Source organism: Miscanthus floridulus, chromosome 2 (genome assembly GCF_019320115.1).
Source record: "Miscanthus floridulus cultivar M001 chromosome 2, ASM1932011v1, whole genome shotgun sequence".
Lineage (NCBI taxonomy): Eukaryota > Viridiplantae > Streptophyta > Magnoliopsida > Poales > Poaceae > Miscanthus > Miscanthus floridulus.
Genome location: NC_089581.1, coordinates 10,049,049 through 10,072,030, shown reverse-complemented (window position 1 = coordinate 10,072,030; position 22,982 = coordinate 10,049,049). Strand labels below are relative to the sequence as shown.

Sequence of the window (22,982 nt, the reverse complement as noted above, 5' to 3'; positions counted from 1 at the left end):
TTCGTCGGCCACCACGGACAGCGCCAGTCCGTAGCGACCGCTCCGCTAGCTCGCGGTACTGCTCGAAGGTACTCCAGCGCCCACCCTCAGCCATGTCCTCGAGGGCGAACAGAGGCTCCCCCTTAGGGTCGTCCCGGCTCCGCCATAGTACCCGCGGATGATCCCACCCGCGGGGCTCGGGTCGCACCCGCATGAGGGCTGAGCTTACCTCATCTAGGAGCGGCGCCGGCTACTCCACGGCATTGGTCTCCTCGGTGTCGACCACCTCCCGCGCCCGGGAAGTGTCGTTGGAGGAGATCGGATAGACCTCCACCTCCCGGGCACTCTCCCGCAACAACGGCGGGCCCTAAGCCAAGGGCACGGCCGAGGCCTCCGCCGCCTATATCTCCGCCTCCTGCACAAACGGCCTCGCCGCCATCACGACGGTCGCAGTGACCTCGGGGGCTCCGGCCTCTGCAATCACGGCCTCGGCGGTCTCGGGGGCTTCGGCCTCCGTCATTGTGGCCTCGGCAGACGCAGAAACGCCGACCGCGGACACTGCGGTCTCGGCGGTCATGGGCGTAGGGGCCTCCTTCGCCTTAGCCCCAGAGGCCCCGAGAGCCTCGGCAACAAAGGGTACGATGGCCCCATCCGACCGTGTAGGGGCCGCCTCGGCAACCCCTCCTTGGGCGACCGTTCCTTTGGGTCAACCCTCGCCGACGCCGCGCCGCGTTGGATGGTGGCTTGTGCCTCCGCCACCCAGTGGGCAGAGGAGCCGGGGCCTGCCTTAAGCGCCTTAAGGGGTGCCAAGGGGAGGTCGTCCGCAGGCCGTTTCTGACTAAAGAAAATTAACTTATAGGGTCAGCGTGAGACCAAAAAAGCGAATGGAAGACACCATAACCCAGCCAAAAATACACTTACCTTGAACGGGGCAGCCCCAGCTTCGCCACAAGCAAACCTCATCCGCGACGGCGAAGGCGGTAGCGGTGGCGTCGCATCCGTATCCATCGGCGCTGGTCGGGTCCTCAGCGGACCCCGATGCCCCTTCGGTCCTCTGCGGGGGCCGGTGGCGTCGCCTCCACCGCCACCGCTCCGCCGCGACCAGCCGAGCTTACCAGGCTGACAACGTGTTTGCCTAACGCCCGCGCCTCGGGCGTGTCGGCCTCGGCCCAGAGGGGGCACCACTAGCCCTAGGTCCGCTTCTCCTCCCCTTCCTAGGGGTGCCGGGCTGCATGCCGACGCCCCGAGCGCCACCTCCACGATGTCAGGAAGGTGGTCTAGGGGGCCTCGCCCTACCTCGCCCTTGTCGTTCCCGTCCGAGGCCTCCGTCGACAACGACGTCGACGGGGATTCCTCCAACGGGAGACCATCCTTCCGTTGCTGATGGCGGCGCTTATCCAGCGCCTCGCGCGCAAGGATGTACTTTCGTGCGCTTCGCCGCCTTAGCATCCTTCCGCTTCTTCTACGTGTCGGCATGAGCGCGGTTTGATCGCTCGCTGCCCCCGCGTCCTCGGGAACGGGCGGCGGGGGAGGAGCGCACGTCCCTCATCCCTAAAGAAACGATAAACGCTCATAAGGAAACAAGGGATAAAGGGAGATTGAGGAGGTTCAGAGGCTACAGCGGCACTCGACTTACCAGCGAAAGGAACCCCCGCGATGGTCGCATCGCAAAGGGGATGATGTTGCCGCCCCTCAACTTCGCGTCTACCGTCTCCCCCACCCGACGATGAATTTCCTCATCGGAGAGGGCGGAGGAAGACATCCGGGTGCCCTCGACGGGCTCACCCGACCTCATCTCGAACAGCCGCCGCCACCGAGCCATCAGCGGCAGCACCCTCCGGCGGTGGAAGGCGGCCACGACCACAGCGACAGTGAGGCCATGGCCCCGCAGCCTCGCCAGCCCCTCCAGGAGCGGCTCCAGCTTGGGCTGGTCGACCTTTGGAACACCCCACTTCCATTTCTCCAGGCAACTGCCCATAATCTACCCAGTATAAGGGGAAGCCCTCTATCGTCGTTGCGGAGGTAGAACCAACTCGTGTACCATCGGCGGTTGGAGGACGCGAGTTGGGCCGGGATGTAGAGGTGCAGGCGGTCCTGACGCACTTGGAGGGTGCAGCCTCCGGCCCTTGATGCCTTCCTCTTGCCCGACGTGCCCGTTGGCTTGGTAGTATGCCCCGCCCGGAACAGGTGGAGCCACAAATCCCAATGGGGAGCGATCCCCAAATACCCCTCGCAGACGGCAACGAAGATAGCCGCCTGAGCGATGGAGTTGGGATTAAAATTGCGGAGCTCCACGCCGTAGTAGTGCGTGAGCGCCCGCATGAATCGGTCCGCCGGAACGCCGAGGCCGCGCTCGTGGAAGGAGACGAAGCTCACGACGTAGCCGTCGCGGGGCCTCGGCTCTAGCTCGCCATACGGAGCAATCCACTCCGGCCTACTAGGGTCGGTCACCGGGCGGAGGAGTCCACCGTCGACAAGCAACTGGAGCATCTCCTCGGTGACGTCCGATGGATCCTAAGGGTCCGCCTCGACAACGACAACGTTGCCGGCCATGAGTGCGACGGAGGAATCGGGCGCGGCGGTGAGTTTTTCTCTCTCCCTCCACGCTCTCGCTTTTTTCTCGCTTTCTCCCTAGGCTCGCTCTTCTCTCCTCTTCTTCCCGGCACCCGCTGCTCTGGCGATGGCTCGACGGAGGTGGTAGGCAAGGTAAGACAAGGAGGGGCAAGACTCTTCAGGTATTTATGCAGGGAGGAGGCGAAACGAACAAGCGATGAAATCGGGGAGGTTTTCCCCGTCCAGCGCGGTTAACCACGAGCCGATTTTGGTGGCCCATGCGCCCACGTTTCCCGCATTAAATGCGAGGACAGTTACGTCCCGTCCATCGCGTCGTGCTCGGCCACTACGGCAGCAGGCGTCGTTTCGCCTCCCCATGAAACCGCCTCAAAAGACACGCCACCCGCGGCCAAGCCAATAGGGAAGATATTTCCCGTGGCCTGTTCCTTTCATAGGAAGGAACCGGGCTCTGAGCCTATTACGATCCAGGGGTTCGAAGGCTGGACCCCAAAGGGTTTTGACAGCCACCCCAGGATAACAGAGTCAGGGGTGACTGCGGGCGAGCCTGTACGGGTCCGAGACCCAAGCGAGCGAAACGCTTGGGACACCCAAAGTCGTGTCCGAGACCGGTAGGAAAGTATCCAAATGGGATCCCACCGTAGGGAGGCACCGAGCCACCGAGGCCCAACGAACGGCCTCGGCACCCACTAGAGAAATCCTCTGGTACTCTTGGAGTGTGTCTCTAGACCGCTAGCCATCCCCTAACGAACGGGGATCGGACCTCCACTCGGACTACCCGATAACAGCTCACCGGAAGTGCCACCGCTCGTGCCCATCGAGGGTAGCGAGGCACATTCCACCCCTCCTTCCGAGCAAAAAGGAAGCGTGAGGGTCGCATAAAAAGTTAGGGGAACCCCTGACGGCCTTCTCGCCCTATGCAGAGGCTAGGGGGCTCCTCCTGTAAATATGCCGAGACCCCACGTTCCGAGCTCGCACCCAAAGGGGCCTCGGCAAACAAACCCTCACGCGCGAGGGGCGTATAAAAAGTCAGGAGAATTCTCGACGGCCCTCTCACGCAGAGGCTAGGGGCTCTTCCTGCAACCTCACCGAGACCAGAATGGGCTCGGCAAACTAACCTTCCGTTCGAACGAAAAGGACATGTGAAGATCAGATGAAAGGGCCAGAACACCCAAGACAAAGATAAACAGCCCAAAACCGCGCTAGAGGTTTCGCTACAAACACGATAAAAGGGCGCCGAGCCCGTTGCGGTCCAGGGGTTCGAAGGTTGGGCCTCCAAAAGGCTTCGACAGCCACCCCAGGGCAACAGAGTCAGGGACGACCTTGGGATGAGCCTATGAATGGCCTAGGCCTGAGCGAACTGTCGCTCGGGGCGTCCTAAGTCGTGTCCGAGACCGGCAGGGAAGTATCCGAATGGGATCCCACCGTAGGGAGGCACCGAGCCACCGAGGCCCACGAACGGCCTCGGCACCCACTAGAGAAACCCCCTAGTACTCTTGGAGTGCGTCTATGGACCACTAGCCGTCCCCCAGCGAACGGGGCTCGGGCCTCCACTCGGACTACCCGCTAACAGCTCACCGGAAGTGTCCACGCTCGAGCCCATCGAGGGTAGCCTGGCACATTCCACCCCTCCTTCCGAGCGAAAGGAAGCGTGAGGGTCATACCCAAAGTCAGGGCCCCCTGACGAACCTCTCGCCCCGCGCGGAGGCTAGAGGGCTTTTCTTCTGCAGCCTCGCCGAGACCCCCGCAACCCGAACTTGCGCTTGGGGGCTCGGCAAATGCAATAAGAACTACTCGTTCAGACATGGAAAAGAAGAAAGCCCCTGGAGGAGTAACTCCACTCCCCCAGGGGCTCGGGGGCTACACCCGGCGGGTGCGCTCGCGCGCACCCACCAGAACCTCGAGAAAATAAACCCCAATTCTTACGGGGCAGGTATGAACCAAGCCTCGGCAAACCCTCAGGGGGAGTGCACACACTCCCCCTGAGGCTCGAGGGCTACTGTCGGGTATCTTAGAATGGGGTACCCCAAGCAAAACATCAAAATGGGTTGCTAAATCCCCATTAAAAAAAGAAAAAGCTAGAAGGTAAGTCGTGGGCCCCTCACCCGCCACGACCAAGCCCACCGGGTCCTCCCCCTCCTCGTCTCGAGCCTCGAGCAGGAGGTCTCGACATTCTGACGCCAACTCCGCTTCGCGCGAGGCTCCCTAGGGAAGGCCTCGGCAAGGAACACCGTCTCCGCCCCACCCGAGGCTCTCCACGGAAGGCCTCGGCAGGAAGCGCGTTCTTCGTATCGCACGAGGCCTCTCGCGTGAGGCCTCGGCAAGGAGCCTGATCTCCGTCTCGCGCGAGGCCTCATTCTCCGTATCGCGCGAGGCCTCTCGCGCGAGGCCTCGGCAAGGAGCCTGATCTCCATCTCGGGCGAGGCCTCATTCTCCGTATCGCGCGAGGCCTCTCGCGCGAGGCCTCGGCAAGGAGCCTGATCTCTGTCTCGCGCGAGGCCTCATTCTCCATGTCGCTCGAGGCTGGCTCGTCCGCGGTCCGTCGCCCCCCGCCTCGGCCAACCCTCCCGACAGCGTATCACGTCTCATTAATACTTTCAACCACTCCCGCAATCTCAGCCGGACAGCGGCTCAACGTCACAGAATGGCCGACGCGACCCGAAGTCGCATCAGCGCCGTACCGGCTGGGACAGGGCACGGCGGGGGTTACCGGCAACTGTGTCCCAGCACTGTGTCCACGATCAGCGCCTGGGACAGGGTATGACGGGGGTTACCGGTAACCGTGTCCCAGCACTGTGTCCACGATCAGCGCCTGGGACAGGGTATGACGGGGGTTACCGGTAACTGTGTCCCAGCACTGTGTCCACGATCAGCGCCTGGGACAGGATATGACGGGGGTTACCGGCCACTGTGTCCTAACACTGCACCCACGACCCGCCGCCCGCTCAAGGCCTCGGCACTGTACACCGGGGCCTCGGCAATCTCGGGGTTCGTGCCTGCCGAGACCCCCCTACCACAGTGCAAGCCTCGGCACCGACCAGGCCTCAGCCTCACGCACAATCTGTCCACCGGGGCTTGCACGTTCGCCGCCACGTCCGCTCCGAGACATTCCCGGGGCTCCCACGACGCACAGGACCTGATGGGACAACCACGCCGCTCCAGTATTCCAAGGACGGATCGCTCCTACGACCACGCCGCCACCGGAACAGGCCACAGGGTTCGGACGTGCCACTCCTATTGGCACGACGTCGCACAGTGATACATGTACTGCCCTCGTCCTCCCTTCAACTATAAAAGGCGAGGACCTGGGCCTCTTAGAAGAGAGGAAAAAAGACCAGACAACACATACACACACGCACACATTCCAGCCGCTTGAGAGCAACGTCTCAGACGGCCCACTCACACCCTGCCGAGACCTGGGACTAGTTCCCTCTCTCCCTTAGCTTGTAACCCCCTACTATGAGCACTTCGGTGCAAGGAATACAAGTTCTATCCCTCAGACTGGACGTAGGGCGCCGATTGCCCGAACCAGTATAAACCTTGTGTCTCTTTGCATCACCATCCGAAATCGAGAGCACGCAGAACAAATTCACTAGTCGGTCGAGGATCCCCCGGTCCGAAACACCGACAGGTTATTTTGACTAAATTTATTGTAAATAATATTAATACTAGTAAATGTGCTTGTGCGTTACAACGAAATCCAACACGTATAGGAATCAGACTCCGCATCGCTCACAAGTTGTTCTAACAATCGCTAAAGCTAGACGCAAGTTGTTCTAACTCATATGAGCATAAGTCATAAATCCGGATCAAATAAAAGAAGTGGAATGGAAGAAATTCTTTACTATCGGGATATTTAGGGGGCGGTGGACGAAAAAATAAAAAAAAATGTCTCTTTAATATTAGATATATATATATTTATGTCTCAACTAAGTTTACTATGAAATTATATTTCATAATTAATTTAATTATACTTATTTTGTATTGTAATATTACTACCATTTTATATATAATTTTATTAGTTAAACTTTAAATTATTTGATTTCATAGAAAATAAGAATTAGTACAGCTTTTGTGGACGAAGGGGATACTACCTAGGGCATGTTTGGTTTGCCCTCGGCAGCTCTGCCGAACGCTGGGGCTGGGATGCTTGCTTGCGGTGGCGCCGTAGCCGTGCCTCTTGCATGCGAGGCTTCGATCCAAACAGTCCCTAACGCAGTCCGCCATCCTGCCTGCGACTGTGACCAAAGTTTCTCGGCACATTCGAGGTATGGTCCTTTTCACAAGGAAAGGTGGCGCCACCTGCACGCCGCGCCGCATGCGGCTGGCCGCCCGCAACAGAACTGACAGCCGTACGGACCTTTTTCAACGCTTCACCCTCGTTCTCTTTTCGACCAAAAAACCTGAAAAACTTTGTATTCTTCACAATAAACAATCTACGACTCACCTGAAAAAGAACTGCTCGAGTCCTTGTGCTGCTAATTTCTCCATTAGCAGTACGTGTCTACTAGTACTATCAAGGAGATGGATGCCCGGACGGACGCCGGTTGAGCACTGCAACCAGCAGGCATGGACATGACTGTCACATCAATGCCGTGCAGGGGACATGCATGGTTTCTGCCCGTCTGAGTCGACAAGTACAGCAGCCGCAGCAGCAGCCTGCAGCATCGAACAGACGATCTCGTGGCTGCCGCCGTCATCCTTTCCACCCCGGCCGGTGCAGGCGCGCGGTCAGAGAGACCAGAGCAGATGCAGCACGCAGCCTCTCGCCGACACGCCGACGCCGTCGTCGGCAGCCATTGCCAAATGCCAAGCCAGCGCCCCATATTGGGGGCCTCGCTCGCGTCGGCGCCAACCACGCCGTTAAGGACGCAGGCAGAACCGAAAGGGCAAAGACGTTGCGCTGTGCAGTACCACAGATGTGGAATTTATTGGGCAGCAGCAGTTACGACTTGCGAGCGAGAGGGCCTGCCTGACATTTGTAGTTTTGTACTGCCATTCAAATGGACTCTTGCATGAAAATGAGGCTCACGTTTTGTCCACTCTAACCAAAGTTCCGGGTGTGCTACCACTACCATCTACCGGATCACAGTTCGTGGTGGTATACCCTTGCTACGTTTGCCAAGTATTTGCGTCTCTTTAAGTTTATTTAGCTTCCCTATCCACAAGCCACGTTGTGTTCCCTAGTGCATTTCCACAAGGTATACAAATCTTTTGTCTAAATTGAGACTTATATTCACTACTACGAGATGTTTAGTACAACTCAGCTACACCAGTGAAGCAATTTTCTTGGTTTTGGTACTAGTGAAGCAAAAATTGCTTTTAAAAAACATATGATAAAACAGTTTCTCTAGGAAAATAGTAGAGAGAGAGAGAGAGAGCTGGGAGAAACTAGTATTCTCTGCTTCACCCAGCGCCACTAAGGCAAGCCAAGCTGGCAAGCTTGGCAAAACACCCAAGCACGCTTGCACGCTATGCATGTATGAGCCTACACTTGACGATCGTAGTTGCCAAGAGATATATAGATTCATACTATTAGTAAAATACATAAAAACCACATATCTATACACGTGTATCCTCTTACCTCACGGGCCCCAATTGAGTGATGACAAAGTACATCATGCACGTCTGTAATCTTGGTAGTTGTCTATGTACAGATCAGGTCACATGATATTTGGCAAAGCATCCAAAGGGGTAAAATATAATAACCACATCTATATACGCACCCTATCTATCTTATGCAACACTATCCCCCCTCCCCGGTCGCCAAGCAACAATTGCTCATGTGTGTGATACCAAAACTTGACTTGTTCCACACATGAATTCACGCGGCCATATGTCGTGCGAGCTTGATGGCTATTGAGCATGATGCAATGCATCTCATCTTCCTATAGACCCAAACATGCCTCTGTGTATCCATTTCATTTATGTTGATAGTGCAAGTAAATCCAATCATGTCTTTATGCACGCACCTCTTCTTAGTCGAGTGACGACAAAATGAACCAGGCATGTGGCATATCTTGACAATTGTCGACGCACGTATAGGTCACACACTATCTGGCAAAGCATCCAACGAGATAAAAACGTAAGCACATCTCTACATGCAGCCCGAGGCTACAAACTTGACTCCACCTACTATGCATGTGCAAAACAGAAAACATGTAAACACATCTATATATGCATCCCATCTATTCTCATGCAGCATACCCCCCCCCCCCCCCCCCCCCCCCCCTCCCGTCGCCAAGCAACAATTGCTCCTGTGTGTGATACTTCGACTTCTTCTTCTACACCATGATCTTACTAGCTGTATTTTTTTGGCGAAGAACTAGTAGATGTTAACCATTCAGCCATTATTTTTTGCATCTAGCTCATCTTGTCCCACGAGATGGCTAGGAAACTCGAAATGGTACTCGTGACACCACACCGCATTACATAAATTCCCATGTCGTCCATAGAAACCCTGGAAATGCTTAAATGACCTGTGGGAAGTACTCCTGCTCCGTAGGAACTAGGAAGTGATCCGGTCCTCGGTGCCTTTTCCGTCCAAAAGGACCACGGTTCTTGGATCATTGACCACGGTACGGGCTCAGCGACCCGTGGAGTGTGAACCAGTCGACATGGCACGGCACGGCAGCATCGGGGTCGGCGCGCGCGGAGGCCGAGCGGAGATTTGCCGCCTCGATCGGCCGCGGGCGCCGAGGGCAGAAAAGGCAAGCGGTAGAAACGCTATCCGTTACGCACGGCACGGCACGGCACTCGGCGCCGTACGGCCGCGGCATCACTCCCCAGTCCGCAGTACTGTGCAGTGCGCGAAAGGCGAGAGTGCAGTGCGCGAAAGGCGAGAGCGAGACCCACCCGACGCAGTACCGCAGACGCCAGACGGCAGATCTGACACCGGCCCGGCCCGGCCCCCCTAAAGCCTGACGCCGCCGCTGTCTCCCGCGCTACCCCCTGCCCGCAGCAGCACCAGCAAGCAGCTTCTGCCGCCCCGCGCGTGAGGAGAGAGACGGAGGCAGCGAGCGCCCAGCGTGCCACCGCGGGCGGCGGGAGCCGGAGAAAAAAGAGACGGACACCGAGCTACCGAGGGGAAAAAAGGTGGCACTACAGTAGGAGCACGGGCCATTAGGCTGGCCGCAGGCGTGGCAGGGCAGCCTAGGGATAAGACCGTCCGCAGGGCTCGAGCAGCACAGCAGCCGGGCCGACGGACGGACGCAGCCGGCGTGCACGACCACCAGCACCAGCAGCACGCCGGGGAGCACCAGCCGTTGCCGCATTCCAGCAGCTACAGCTAGCCGGCCCGGCCGCCACTGGCACCGAGCCGAAAACCGCCAGGCGCCTGCCAGCCCACGCGCCTGGAGCTCCCAGCTCCCCCCCGCATTCCTCTCACGGTCACGGCTCTCGCTCGCCGCGCCGGCAGTAGCCAGCGTATGAGCAGCGCCTGCGCTTGCGGCGGCGGTAGCAGGGGATGGAGGCAGCAGCCGTGGGCGACGGAGCACCGGGCGCGGGCGACGCCGCGGCCAGCACGCCCGCGGGCCGCTCCCAGCAGGGCGCCAAGCGCGGCCGCGGCGGCGCCGTAAGGGGCAGCGTGGCGGATGCGGCGACGGCGGCGTGGGGCCAGCCGCCGCCGCCGGCGCTGCTGCCTCCACCACAGGGCCCGGGGGCCGGGTCCCGGATCTACCGCGTGCGGGCCAGCGGGGGCAAGGACCGGCACAGCAAGGTGTACACGGCCAAGGGCATCCGCGACCGCCGCGTGCGCCTGTCGGTGCCCACCGCCATCCAGTTCTACGACCTGCAGGACCGCCTCGGCTTCGACCAGCCCAGCAAGGCCATCGAATGGCTCATCAACGCCGCCGCCTCCGCCATCGAGAAGCTCCCGGAGCTCGACCCGGCCGCCTTCGCGGCTCTCCCCGCCCCAGGCGACGCGGATGCCGGCGGCAAGGACAAGCAGCAGCAGCAGCAGCAGGGGAGCAAGTCCGCGGGCAGCAGAACGTCGGAGACGAGCAAGGGGTCCGAGCTCTCGCTCTCGCGCTCCGACGGCCGCGGGGGCGCCGCCGCGCGGGACAGGGAGGTCACCGTGGCCAGCACCTCCGCGCAGGCCGCGTCCTTCACCGAGCTGCTCACCGGGGTGGCGTCGGCCGGCTCCATTACCGCCGCCGAGCACAAGCAGTCCTGGCATCAGCAGCCCAACGTCTCCGCGGCGGCCGCCGACTGCGTCGGCATTGCGCACCACGGGAAAGGTACGCACGGGCTGTCGGCGCACTCCTTTTCTGCCCCGACCGCCGCCAAGTTTGGCAATGCGCCTCCGTTCGGCCTGGTCCCGGCGCAGCCCTTCAACTTCACCAGCCCCATCGAGATGCCTCACTTCTCGCTCGGCCAGGACACCTTGGCGGCGTCCTCGGCTGCCGCCGGGGACTACAGCCTCAATTTTTCCATGTCCTCAGGTTTCTTGGGTGCCAATAGGGGGACCCTTCAGTCCAATTCGCAGTCCAACTTCTCAGGCCATCATCACCAGCAGCTCCAGAGGCTGGATGGCCCGATCTTGTTTGGTCACGCTCACGCGGCGGCGGCGGCGCATCCCGCATCCGAGAACCAGCTGACGGCATCCGCGGCGTTACAGCTGTGGGACGGGCTCCGGCACTCCGGCATGAAGGAGAAGAGCAAGAACTGATTGCACCTTCTTCAACGGTAAGATGATAACCTCTTAGAATCTGGAAACTTTTTATCATTGTCGACCGTAATGTGCTCAAATTGTCATTTCCGCATGATTACCTTACCTTCTTCGTGGCGCTCGAGGTAGCCTCGTGCCCATAACGTCAAACAGTCTTGTTCTGTTCCAGTTGACTTGACGGGTGTCAGTACTTCAGGGCGTCATCTAGTCTTACAGGTGTCATTTGCTCCTCATTGGAGAGGATTTTGCATGATCACGTGGCTTCTGATTGGCATGCAATGCATTTTATTGTATTAAATTGCTTTGCTGTGTGCTGTAGCTACGTAGCATTGCTGAAAAGGGATAGAACACATCCTTTGCATGCATAAAAAGGCTTAATACGCAACAGATCTTAACTGAAGCGAGTTTCTGTTCACATATCACAATATTTTTTTGCCTAGATGAATGAATTACTGGTGCAGTGGCTCACTGAGTCATCAGGTCACGGGTTCGAAGTAGCCTTTTCATAAATTTTGCGGGGAGGCTCCTCGGTTTTTTCCTTCCCCAGACCCCACTCATGTGGGAGCCTTCGGCACTAGGTCTGCCCTGCTCTTTTTTTTATGAATGAATTACAGGGACGCAATCTAGTAATGCAATAATCTGATTTGTACCGTAGCAGTTCACCGTAACAAGGAAGAGGTTTCATCCCCTTCCCGACTATTGATGTAGGTGATGTAAGATCTTAGGTTTGTGATAGAATATGCGCCTCTGCTTGCTTTGATATGATAATATGGACTCTTGTTTAAACCTCGCTGAAATATGATATGAAATTTTGAGTGCCCGAGCAAACTTTAGCTTAGATGCCAAGGAATTTGAAAACAACGGAAACGGCTAAAACCCTAATTATAGAGTTACAGACCATAAAGTTGTTCCACTTTCATGTGAAACCATCTCATTACTTCTCATGACCCACGAATCTACTTGGTGTTCTGTTCGTGCAAGCAATGCTTGGCCTCGTACTGCACCAAGTGCATAGTAGGTCTTTGATTGGGTGCTAGAGCTCAATATTAGAGCTGCTGCAATCGGAAGCTCCACCATACTCGACTCAACTTGCTATATCATCTTAAACATGACTGGGTCAGTAGGATTTTACTTGTTCGTAATACATGACTATGGCAGTAGGACCCTTATATGTTAAGCACTGAACTGTACCTCTGTATGATCTTTGATCAGTTTGTACTATGTGTCCCATCCCATCACAAGAAAAAAAATGTACTTAGTACAGTGTTGCCAGCAAAACATGATTAAGAGTCTTGGCATGAACAAAATGCTTGTGTACTCTACTGAGAGAGAAGAGTCTTTGAATATTATATATTGTAGTTTGGTGACCTTGGTGATATCAGTTCATTAAGTACAACCCCCCACCCCACCCCCTAAGACCACTCTCAGCATGCATGTATAAATAAAGAAACCAATTTTGTTTTTTTTTATTGCCAATGCAAACCATTGTTCATCTCTATGTGTTCTGTGGTGTCAAAATCTGTTAGATCGCGCTATTGTTAGGTAGTGGTCGTCAAGATTCAGTCTTTATTTCTTGAGATTGGACATGCCACCATTTCTGGTGCTTTGCTTGCACTGAGCTGTCCAGAGTTCCAGTCTTCTAAAGTGAGTTGAACACATAGGATGGATCCAGGTGTCGATCAGAGGGACTACTCGCTATTGGATGAACCAAAACCTAGGACACGTTCTAGACAGAGAGACATGGACATAGAGAGGATGGACAAGGGCTGTCGAACCTGACACCGCAGAGGGGGAGGGTTCAGAGGACGCCATCACATTCGTCGGTGTAGTCTGCGCACGGACAGTGACGGTCGGTGAAGAGGGCGATGAAGACGTCGACATCGATGGAGCGGGCGGCGCGGCTGGTGGCTTTGTATAGTACCAAATAGGCCTAACAATCTCCTCCTTGATCTCCTACCATTTTTCAATTTCATATCATTTACTTTTGTTCATTCCATTATAGATCAGCGCATAGAGTATGTTTCATCGTCACGGTCAATTGCCGATAGATTTAACAGCTACAACACACAACTCTGTTCTGAAATAGATACTTCTCTTTGGGTCTTCTTTTGTCCAGGAATTATAGGCTTTCCCTTAAACCCATGCCGGCTACATGTTCTCTGAACACGTTGGGTGGTAAGCCTTTTGTAAGCGGATCCACAAGCATCTTTTCGGTACTTATATGCTCAAGACTTATGACATGATCCCAGACTTTATCTTTCACAACATAATACTTTATGTTAATGTATTTGGCAGCACCACTTGACTTATTGTTGTGAGCATACTGTACTGCCGGATTATTATCGTAATATAACTTAAGTGATCTATAGATGTCGTCAACCACCTTCAAACCGGGTATGAACTTCTTTAGGCAGTTCACCTACCCCGTTGCCTCATAACACGCTATAAACTCAGCATACATTGTGGACGATGTAGTGACGGTTTGCTTTGAGCTTTTCCATGAAATAGCTCCCCCTGCGAGAATGAATACATATCCAGACGTGGATTTTCTATTATCTCCCGCATAATCAAAATCTGAATATCTCACTATATGGAGTGAATCAGATCTTCTATACGTCATCATGAGGCCTTTCATTCATTGCATATAATGCAAGACTTTCTTTACTGATTTTAGTGTTATGTTCCAGGATTGCTCTGGAATCTGCCAAGTAACCCGGTAACAAATGCCAAGTCAGGGTGCGTACATACTTAAGCATATTGCAAGCTTCCGACAGCTGAAGCATATGGAACCGCTTTCATTTGATTGATCTCATATTGGTTCCTGGGGCATTGAAAATCTCCATATCTGTCGCCCTTGACTATAGGAGGAGGTGAGGGACTACATTTGTGCATACTGAATTTCTTTAAGATTCTTTCTATGTATGCCTTTTGTGATAGTCCTAATACCCCTTTACTTCTATTTCGGTGAATCTCGATCTCTAGAACGAACGATGCTTCACCAAGATCTTTCATATCAAATTTTAAGGACAAAAACTTCTTTGTCTCCAGTAGTAGACTGACATCACTACTAGCAAGTAAGATGTCGTCCACATACAAGACAAGGAAGATAAACTTCCCATTCTTAAACTTTGCATAGACACAATTGTCCTCAACATTATCTTTAAACCCCAAAATTTCTTATTGTCTGATCAAACTTCAAGTACCACTGTCTTGAAGCTTGTTTTAATCCATAAATGGATTTCTTTAGGCGGCATCGCATTCGTTCTTTTCCTTCCATGACAAAACATTTCGGTTGTGCTATGTAAACATTTTCCTACAAGTCCCCGTTGAGAAATATCGTCTTTACATCCATCTGATGTAATTCTAAATCATAATGTGACACTAATGCCATTATAATTCTGAAGAAATCCTTACATGAGACTGGAGAAAATGTCTCATTGTAATCTATCCCTTCTCTTTGCGTAAAGCCTTTTGCCACAAGTCGTGTTTTATATCTCTCTATATTTCCTTGAGAGTCAAGTTTTGTTTTGTAGACCCATTTACAACCTACTGTTTTGGCTCTTTTAGGAATTATTTTCAAGTCCCAAGTTTTATTGGCATTCATAGATTTCATTTCATCTTCCATGGCCTCAAGCCACTTTGATGAATGATCACTTTTCATGGCTTCTTTAAATGAGGTGGGATCATCCTCCATTTGAAATTCCTTAGTATTGTATACTTCATAGTCAGTAGGAATAACTAATTTTCTAACTCTTTGAGACCTTCTAGGGGCCTCCACATTTGGCACATCTTCTGTTTAAAGCTGTTGTTGCTCCTCCTCATGTGCGGTAATAGGTTCTACAGGATCCTGAAGAACAGGTTCCTCATCGTTGTGGGGGTATGGCCTGGCCCTCGGTATCTAAAAGACAAGACATGAGCCGCACTATCAGAGGTGGCCTAACCCACAAGATCAAGGCATGCACGGCGCTGCTCGGCGTGCACCGCAAGCTATTGTATAGTACCAAATAGGATACTTTACTTGTAACCCTGTCCCTCCAGACTATATAAGGAGAGGCAGGGGTCCCCTAGTGGACAAGATCGATATATCTCATACTCAATACAATATAACAAAGACATAGGATGTAGGGTATTACGTCAATCAGACGACCCAAATCTGTCTAAATCGCTGTCTCTGTGCCTTGTGTCACCATCCGGTTCCTGATTACGCGCACCCCACCGACAAATCTACCATCGTGGGATACCCTTCGGTGGACTGCCAACGATATTCTGTCGACAGTTAGCGCGCCAGGTAGGGGGTGCGCTTGATCCATGACGAGCCAGATGGCAGTTTTCATCGACAACTAAAAAAATCGGGTGAGTTGTTCTTAGCAACATTCTTGATTAGATCTATTTGCTCTTCAAATATCTGATCCAGATTAATTTTTCTCCATGGACCGATCGGATCTCATCATGATGCCTGGCTGCCAACAAGCGCTAGATGATTCCCTAGAACGATGCGGCGCTACACCCGTACGACCACCAACAGCGCCGCGGTGGCTGCTACCCTTCACGACAAGATCCAACCACGCCTAGGAGCAACCACCTCGTCATGATCCTAAACCGCTTTATCAGCAGCGTCATCGATTGCGTCTTTCAGCTACTCCATTCTGTTGAGGTTAGCTCGGTGTAGAATACTGGGCTACTATGATATTCTCCTGTAAGAACCTTGCAAAAGGTCTAGGAATTTGGCCATATGGGGTATGCCAACCGTAGTACTCTCCCCACGGCCGGACCTGACTATCTTAATCTTTAAATTGTGTTGGTTTTCAACTTCTGTCTTAAATATCCTAAATTTATCTAATGCTTTTGTTCTTTCTTTGATTGGATAAATGTAGCCATAATGGGAGTAATCATCTGTGAATGTTATGAACGAATCATAATCATCCACACTCTTTACAGGAAACGGACCACAGATGTCTGTGCGAATAATCTATAAAATTCCTGCGCTTCGTTTGACATCTTTCTTAATTTTCTTTACATACTTTTCTTTTATGCATTCTCTGCATTATTCTAAATCTGAGAGCTCTAATGGAGGAAGAATATCATTCTTGACTAGTATTTCTATTCTCCTTCTCAAAATATGGCCTAAATGACAGTGCCATAATTTCGACAACGCATCGTGAGCTCTCTTTCGTTTTCTGTTTATATCCGCAGACGAGGATACATTCTCATTGTCGCACGCAACGTTCCCATCATCGCATACAATATTCACATCATCACGTAATGATAACAAATAAAGCTTATTTTGTAAGATAGCAAGACCAACACATGCATTATTAAATGTTATCTTACATTTGTCATTTCCAAAATGACAATCATATCCATCATTGTCCAAGCATGAAACACTAATCAAGTTTCTCTGTAGAGAGGGAACATATAGTATATCTCTAAGTAAAAGTGTGAAACCATCAACAAGCTCTAGAGAAAGATCGCCAACGGCTTCAACATCTGCTCGGACTCTATTTGTAACTTTAACGTGTCTTTCGCTTCTTTACGTAGTCCTCGTCGAACGGAATCACTGTAAAGAATTAGCAACATGAACAGTTCCATCTGAGTCAATCCACCAAGTAGATTTTCGAATACTGTACATACAGGGATTTATTTATGAACGTAATAATGTTCTCACCTTTTTTTGCAATGATCATCTTTAAGTAATCGGGACAATCTTTCTTATAATCCCCGTCTTCTTGTAATAGAGACACTGGTCTTTCTCTACTTGAGCTTGTTCTGCTGAGGCTGATGCAGCATGGGACCCTTTCCCTTTAACTTTGAGGAGGAGTTAGCATTAGTATTCTTTTTCTTGTTGTCTTTAAGATAATTGATAGTGCCACCATTGGCAGCTTTCATTCTCTCCTCCTCTTGCACACACATAGCTATGAGCCTCTCCATATTCCACTTCTCGGGCTGTATGTTGTAGTTTACAACAAAAATGTCAAACTCTTTTGGCAAGAAAGCAAAAATCAGATGGATAAGGAACTCTTCCTTGAGAGCCAGATCCATTGGTTTTAGCTTGGATGCCAAATTGATCGTCCTTAGTATGTGCTCTCTTATGCCATCATTATTAGAGTATCTCTCTGTCATCAGCTGCTTTATCAGCTAGGTAGCATATATCTTTGAAGAGCTAGTGAACTGACTCTTTATTCTATCAAGGTACTTGGTGACCGTGTCACACTCTGGGATTGAGCCCACAATTCTAGGCTCAATCGTGTTCTTTATCACAGCCAAATATTTCTTGTTGGTAGTGACCCACTTCCTATACTCAAGGTCATATAACATCTTTTGGGATGCAAAATCTCTCTCTGGTTGCCTAAGCGGCATCAGTCTCATTTGTCTTCCTCACCGGTGCCACAGGCTCTGTGAGACACGGTGAGGTGACTACCTAGTCCACCTCAGCTAAGATGAAGGCCAGGTCAATCTTTTTCTTCCACTCCGTGTAGTTATCACCTTTGAGAGTGGGGATCTCTTTGATACAACCCATTAAGTTGTATCCGCCTGAAAACACAATTCATATTGAGTGAGAACATAAATAATAACAATAACAATTGCATGTCTTAGTTTCAACGTTGGTCAAAATTAAAACATACAATTGTCCTCTACACTAATTCTACATCATCGTTGGGCAGAAATAGAATTAATGCATGACAAAACTCATCATAATATTGCCATTAATCAATGTTGGTCAGAATAATAACAATATTATAATAAGCTAAAAACATATTCATTTTTTAAAATTAAATTCTCCCGTTGGTCCGAATTTAATAATGAAAATAACAACTTTAAATACGCAGCGGAAAAAATGAACCCATTTTCTTGAATTTTACCCATAGGGAAAAAATACTTTTCCTATTTTTTAGCCAATTTCTATTGTTCAATTTTTTTGAAAAAAGAAAAATAGGAAAATTTGGCTCCCTCTTTACTGGTACTAGGCCCGAAGCCGGCAATTCGGCTCGGCCCACCACCTCTGCGCGGCGCCCCGCCGCACCCAGGCCGCAACGTGGGCCTAGGCCGGCAAAGGGCCGCTGCTGCGTGCGCTCACCTAGGCCACGAAACGGCCCACTCGATCTGAGTCGTCGGATCGCATCCGACGCTCGCCCGACCGTCTCGCCCGAACAAAAAAAGGCCCGACCGGCCGCTTCGGCCGAAACCCTAACTCCCATTCTACTCCTCCCCTTCTCTCTCTCAGTCGCGCGGAGCCCGAGCGAGAGCGAGCGTGAGCGAGCAGACAACTCGGCGCCATCGCTGGCCCCCTCGCCGGCGAACGCGCTCCCCAGCGGGTGAGCGCGCCGCCGGCGAGCGGCCTGGCTGCGGCGCCCCTTTGGCCAGAGCTCGGCGAGCAGCGCCCCCGGCTCGGCCTTCTTTTCCCCGTGCGCCGGCGAGGCAGTAGCGCTGCGCAGCGGCGAGGTAGGCCTCCCCTTCCCATTCTTCCCCTTCGGATTTGCTTCTGTGTTTGTGTTCTCGGATTCAACCGATTGGGGATGGGGTCAAAAATTAGGGTTAGGGTTTTGGAATGGGCACTGTTCTTCTTCCCCGGTTGATTGCGGGTTTAGGGTTCGGTTTAGAGTTGAAGCCGAGCCCTCCTTCTCTTCTATCTTTCACCCAGTTAGGGTTAGGGTTAGGGAAAACCCTAGTCTGCTCAGATCCGAAGGGATCTAATTCGATTTTTTTCTTTTCTAGTCTGATTCTAGACCCTGTCGTGATCTACACATAGCAAAACGGCTCTAGTACCATTGTTGAACACATAGGATCGATCTAGGTGTCGATCAGAGGGACTACTCGCTATTGGATGAACCAAAACCTAGGACACGTTTTAGATAGAGAGACATGGACACAGAGAGGATGGACAAGGGCTGTCGAACCTGACACCGCAGAGGGGGGGGGGTTCAGAGGACGCCATCACGTTCGTCGGTGTAGTCTGCGCACGGGCAGCGACGGTCGGTGAAGAGGGCGATGAAGACGTCGACGTCGATGGAGCGGGCGACACGGCCGGTGGCTTCCCGTCACTGGCTGCGCCCCTCTAGATCGGATTAGGGTTTAGGTGTCGATGGGGAGCTCGGCTCAGACGAACCTCGTAACTTGAGCCGCCAGCCCCCACCTCTATTTATTGCGCAATATGACAGGGGGCCCTCCAGCCATAGTGGGCTGGGCGCCCGCGATCAGGGCGCAGATCAAAGGCCCAACTAGGCCGTTGGGCCCAGTTTCGGATTAGAGATGAACCTAACAAAATGAACTAGACACTTCCAGCCTTATTGATTGAAGGTAGCTTTCCATCAGATGCTATAACAGTACTTCCTGATTGGAGAGTGGAGACCTAGACTGCATAGCACAATCTGGAGCGTTAGTTGTTGTTTGTTATACTTCCTAACTACCAGATGTTACTATTTTGTTTTTTATCTAGTTTATCCATCTGAGACCTTAGCTTTCTAGTCTGTTAGGACTGTATGCAATTATGTATTGTGGAATAACGGATCTGTTTGGTTGTAGCAGCGGTAACGCAAATGGAATGGAATTAAAGCTATGGACGTTACCGCCAGCTATGCCATTTGAACTACTTTTATTTCCATTTACGTTACTGCCGTACGAACCAAACAGCACGAACATGGCTTTACTACATTTTCTGGATAGATACCCTTGATGTTCATTAGTAGACATTTTTTTTGTTGGAATTAAATAGGTAGAAGATTCATCCAAACTAGCCTGATGGAAGTGCTATAATAAATTTTTTTTGAATTGATGATATTTCATTCATAAATTCTACTCTTTACTCTCGAGCAGCACCTTAAAAGTTAATCGGTATGTAAGAAAAGAAAAATCTAAAGCAACAGGCACAGTTCCTACATCAACGAACTCCTGTTGTCTTCTTTTTCTCATATGAGTATGATTGAAACTATCGGAGATGATTGTATGCCTCCACATACATAAGTACAACTATTATTGTTGTTTATGCGTCCAGATTGCATACAAAGGCATGATATATTACTGTATGGCCCCGTTCGCTTCGCTAAAAAACAAGCCGAAACACTGTTCCGGCTGATTTGTTGTGAGAGAAAAATATTGTTCCGGCTGAAAAAACAAGCTTAAAAAGACGGATTATAAAAGAAGCGAACATGGCCATAATCAAGTACGGACACTGTCAGATACCAGTATCCATCATGTTGTTAGTACTCGAGACACTCGTTTCTCAGTGTTTGCAGTACAGATTGGGCATTAACATAAATGTCAGACAGTACAGATTGGTCATTAACATCTATGCCGGATTCTAATCTTCTTTGTTTGTCCACCTGCAGTATACTGAAGACATCCAATTGCTGGGACCCGTTCCGGCAAGAATTCTCTTTTGGAGCTGCTACCGTTTGTTGCGGTGATGAATGTCAGATCATCATCAACCATCCATCAGCCCTAGCTGCTGCCGTTGACCAAACAATTCTGTGCTTCCTTTTTTTTCTTTCATTTCCTTCCTAGATGCTGTTATACAAATTTTGTGGGAGATGAGAGTTTAAACAAGTCGTTGTAAGAGTGCTCGGTAGTCGCAGTTCTAGCCCTCCCCGCGTCTAACTGCTGGTCTAGACTATTCTGAAGTTTGGATGAACAGGTCCACTGGACTTGGACAAGCATTGTGGTCATAGTTTCTCAGTTTGGTTTGCGAGATATCCCGGATTCAGAAGTGCTGACATGGCTGTTTCTAGGCGTGATGAATCATTTGTCCTTACGGTTGAGTATTTCGATCTGAAAAGCTGGTACAATTGGTGTATGTGCGTGGCGTCATCCTGCAGATGAATGAAATTCAGAATGTTCGCCACTTTATTCGGGTCATTGATGTCACCAAACGGGCACCGGCACACACAATCGTGTCATTAATAATAAAAAAAGAAAAAAAAAGACGCAGATCGTCAGATGGCCCATGCAAGCAGACCAGACCATGGCGAGATCTCATTTTGGGCCGAGCACCCACTGCCTGTACTCCAGGACGAGCTGGTACACCTTCTCGGGCGGGTACACGTTGGCCGCCACGCTGTCCCGGCGCGCGCACCGCGCCGCCCACGCCGCGAGCCCCGGGCACTCCTCCACCACGTCGAACCGCCCGTGGCGCTCGTACGTGAGGAACCACGCAGCGAACGGCGCGGCCGCGACGTCGACGAACCCGAACGCCTCCCCGCCGAAGAACTCCCGGCCGCCGAGCTCGGCGTCCAGCGCCCGGAGCACGGCCAGCAACTCCGCCCGCGCCTCGGGCTCTGGCTCCGCCGCCTCGCCGTCGTCGCGCCTCAGCCACAGCCGCTTCCCGCAGTGGTGGGCGCGGCCGGCGTACTCCGCCCAGAACCGCGCCCGCGCGCGCGCGTAGGGGTCGGCCGGCAGGAGCGGCGGCGTCGCCGGGAAGGCCTCTTCGAGGTACTCGAGGATGATGAGGGACTCGCAGACGGGGCGCCCCGCGTGGAGGAGCACCGGCACCTTGCCGCCGTGCGCCGGGTTGGAGCGGCGCAGGAGGTCGCTCTTGGCCGCGAGGTCCTCCTCCGCGCGCTCGTACGCCAGGCCCTTCTCGGCCAGCGCGATGCGCACGCGCTGCGCGTACGGGCTGCCGAACACGTCAAGCAGCACCAGGTCGCTGCCGCTGCCGCTGCCACTGCCGCCGTTCTCGGCGCCGGCCATGTGTGTGTTTGTATACGAGCGGCGCTGGTTCGCGGTGGTGCGTCGTCGGCGTGAGCGGGATCGAGGCCGGGGGTCTCGCTGTTTCTTGCTTGGGAAGAGGAGAGCCGAGACGTGGTTAGTTGGAACAACTAGTAGGAAAGCTACTTCTACTTGGACAGCTCATCAGCCCTATATTCCCTTGTTCCAGCAAGCAAACAAATAGAAAAGTCGGAACGAATAGACAAGTAGGACAGTGCTACCAGCTAGTTAACTCAGTTCATTCTTTACTTTCGACTTGTAGTTTGCTACACAGGCCTTGTTTAGATTAAGGTTATGAATTAGTATTTGGTATTGTAGCATTTTTATTTGTATTTGACAATTATTGTTTAATCATGGTCTAACTAGGCTTAAAAGATTTGTCTCGTAATTTACAATCAAACTGTGTAATTAGTTATTTTTTTTATCTATATTTAATACCATATATATGTGTCTAAAGATTTGATATGATGAAAAGAGAGTGAAAAAACTTGCAATGTAAACCAGGCCGCAACCTCGCATTCGAAATTAGGGCCAGTTTAGTTGCCGAAAAAATTGGCAAAACGCTACTGTAGTGTTTTCGTTGTTATTTGGTAATTAGTGTCCAATCATAGTCTAATTAGGCTTAAAAGATTCGGCTCATGAATTTCGTCTAAACTGTGTAATTAGTTTTATTTTTTATTTATATTTAATGCTTCATATATGCGTCAAAGATTCGATGTGACGGAAAATCTTGAAAAATTTAGTATTTTGGGAGGAAACTAAACAGGCCTTAGTACTTATTAGGACAGCACGTAAAGCAGGGACAGTAGTATATGGTAGTCAGCTTTGAATTGTTCTCTGCCCGAGGGAGCTCTGCTGGAGTGCTGGTGGCGTGCGTGACGTCGTACGTGCTGGACGACAGTACGAGCTTCCACGAATCTGTCTGTACGCTTTGACTTTGAGGCTGCCACTCCTTTTTTTTCAAGCTTCCGAAGAGACGATTGGGTGATTGGGTCGTCAGCGCTGGCGTGTCCATGTTGTCTGCTCCCAGTGACCCAGTCACAGTCCCATGTCGTCAGACGTCAGC

General features: G+C 52.0%; 2 protein-coding genes across 5 annotated transcripts; one reads left to right on the top strand and one right to left on the bottom strand.

Annotated features, from left to right (window-relative positions):
* The first annotated feature begins 9,431 nt into the window (after positions 1 to 9,431).
* On the top strand, positions 9,432 to 20,790 carry LOC136516720 (transcription factor PCF6-like). Of its 4 annotated transcripts, none has more exons than XM_066510220.1 (3): positions 9,432 to 10,787; positions 10,992 to 11,235; positions 20,542 to 20,790. In XM_066510220.1, exons 1-2 carry the CDS (start codon positions 10,016 to 10,018, stop codon positions 11,216 to 11,218), a joined length of 999 nt encoding a protein of 332 aa, XP_066366317.1. In that variant the 5' UTR covers positions 9,432 to 10,015; the 3' UTR covers positions 11,219 to 11,235; positions 20,542 to 20,790. The 4 variants fall into 4 exon arrangements, 3 of the variants coding, with proteins under 3 accessions (XP_066366317.1, XP_066366309.1, XP_066366299.1); XR_010774111.1 differs by lacking the exon at positions 20,542 to 20,790 and adding exons at positions 13,906 to 14,088; positions 15,053 to 16,440 and having other exon boundaries at positions 9,439 to 11,235; XM_066510212.1 differs by lacking the exon at positions 20,542 to 20,790 and adding an exon at positions 15,053 to 16,438 and having other exon boundaries at positions 9,439 to 11,235.
* Positions 20,791 to 21,041: 251 nt separating this feature from the next.
* LOC136516743 (probable glutathione S-transferase GSTU1) lies at positions 21,042 to 22,084 on the bottom strand. Its single transcript, XM_066510227.1, has one exon. It carries the CDS (start codon positions 21,896 to 21,898, stop codon positions 21,185 to 21,187), a length of 714 nt encoding a protein of 237 aa, XP_066366324.1. The 5' UTR covers positions 21,899 to 22,084; the 3' UTR covers positions 21,042 to 21,184.
* Positions 22,085 to 22,982: the final 898 nt, after the last annotated feature.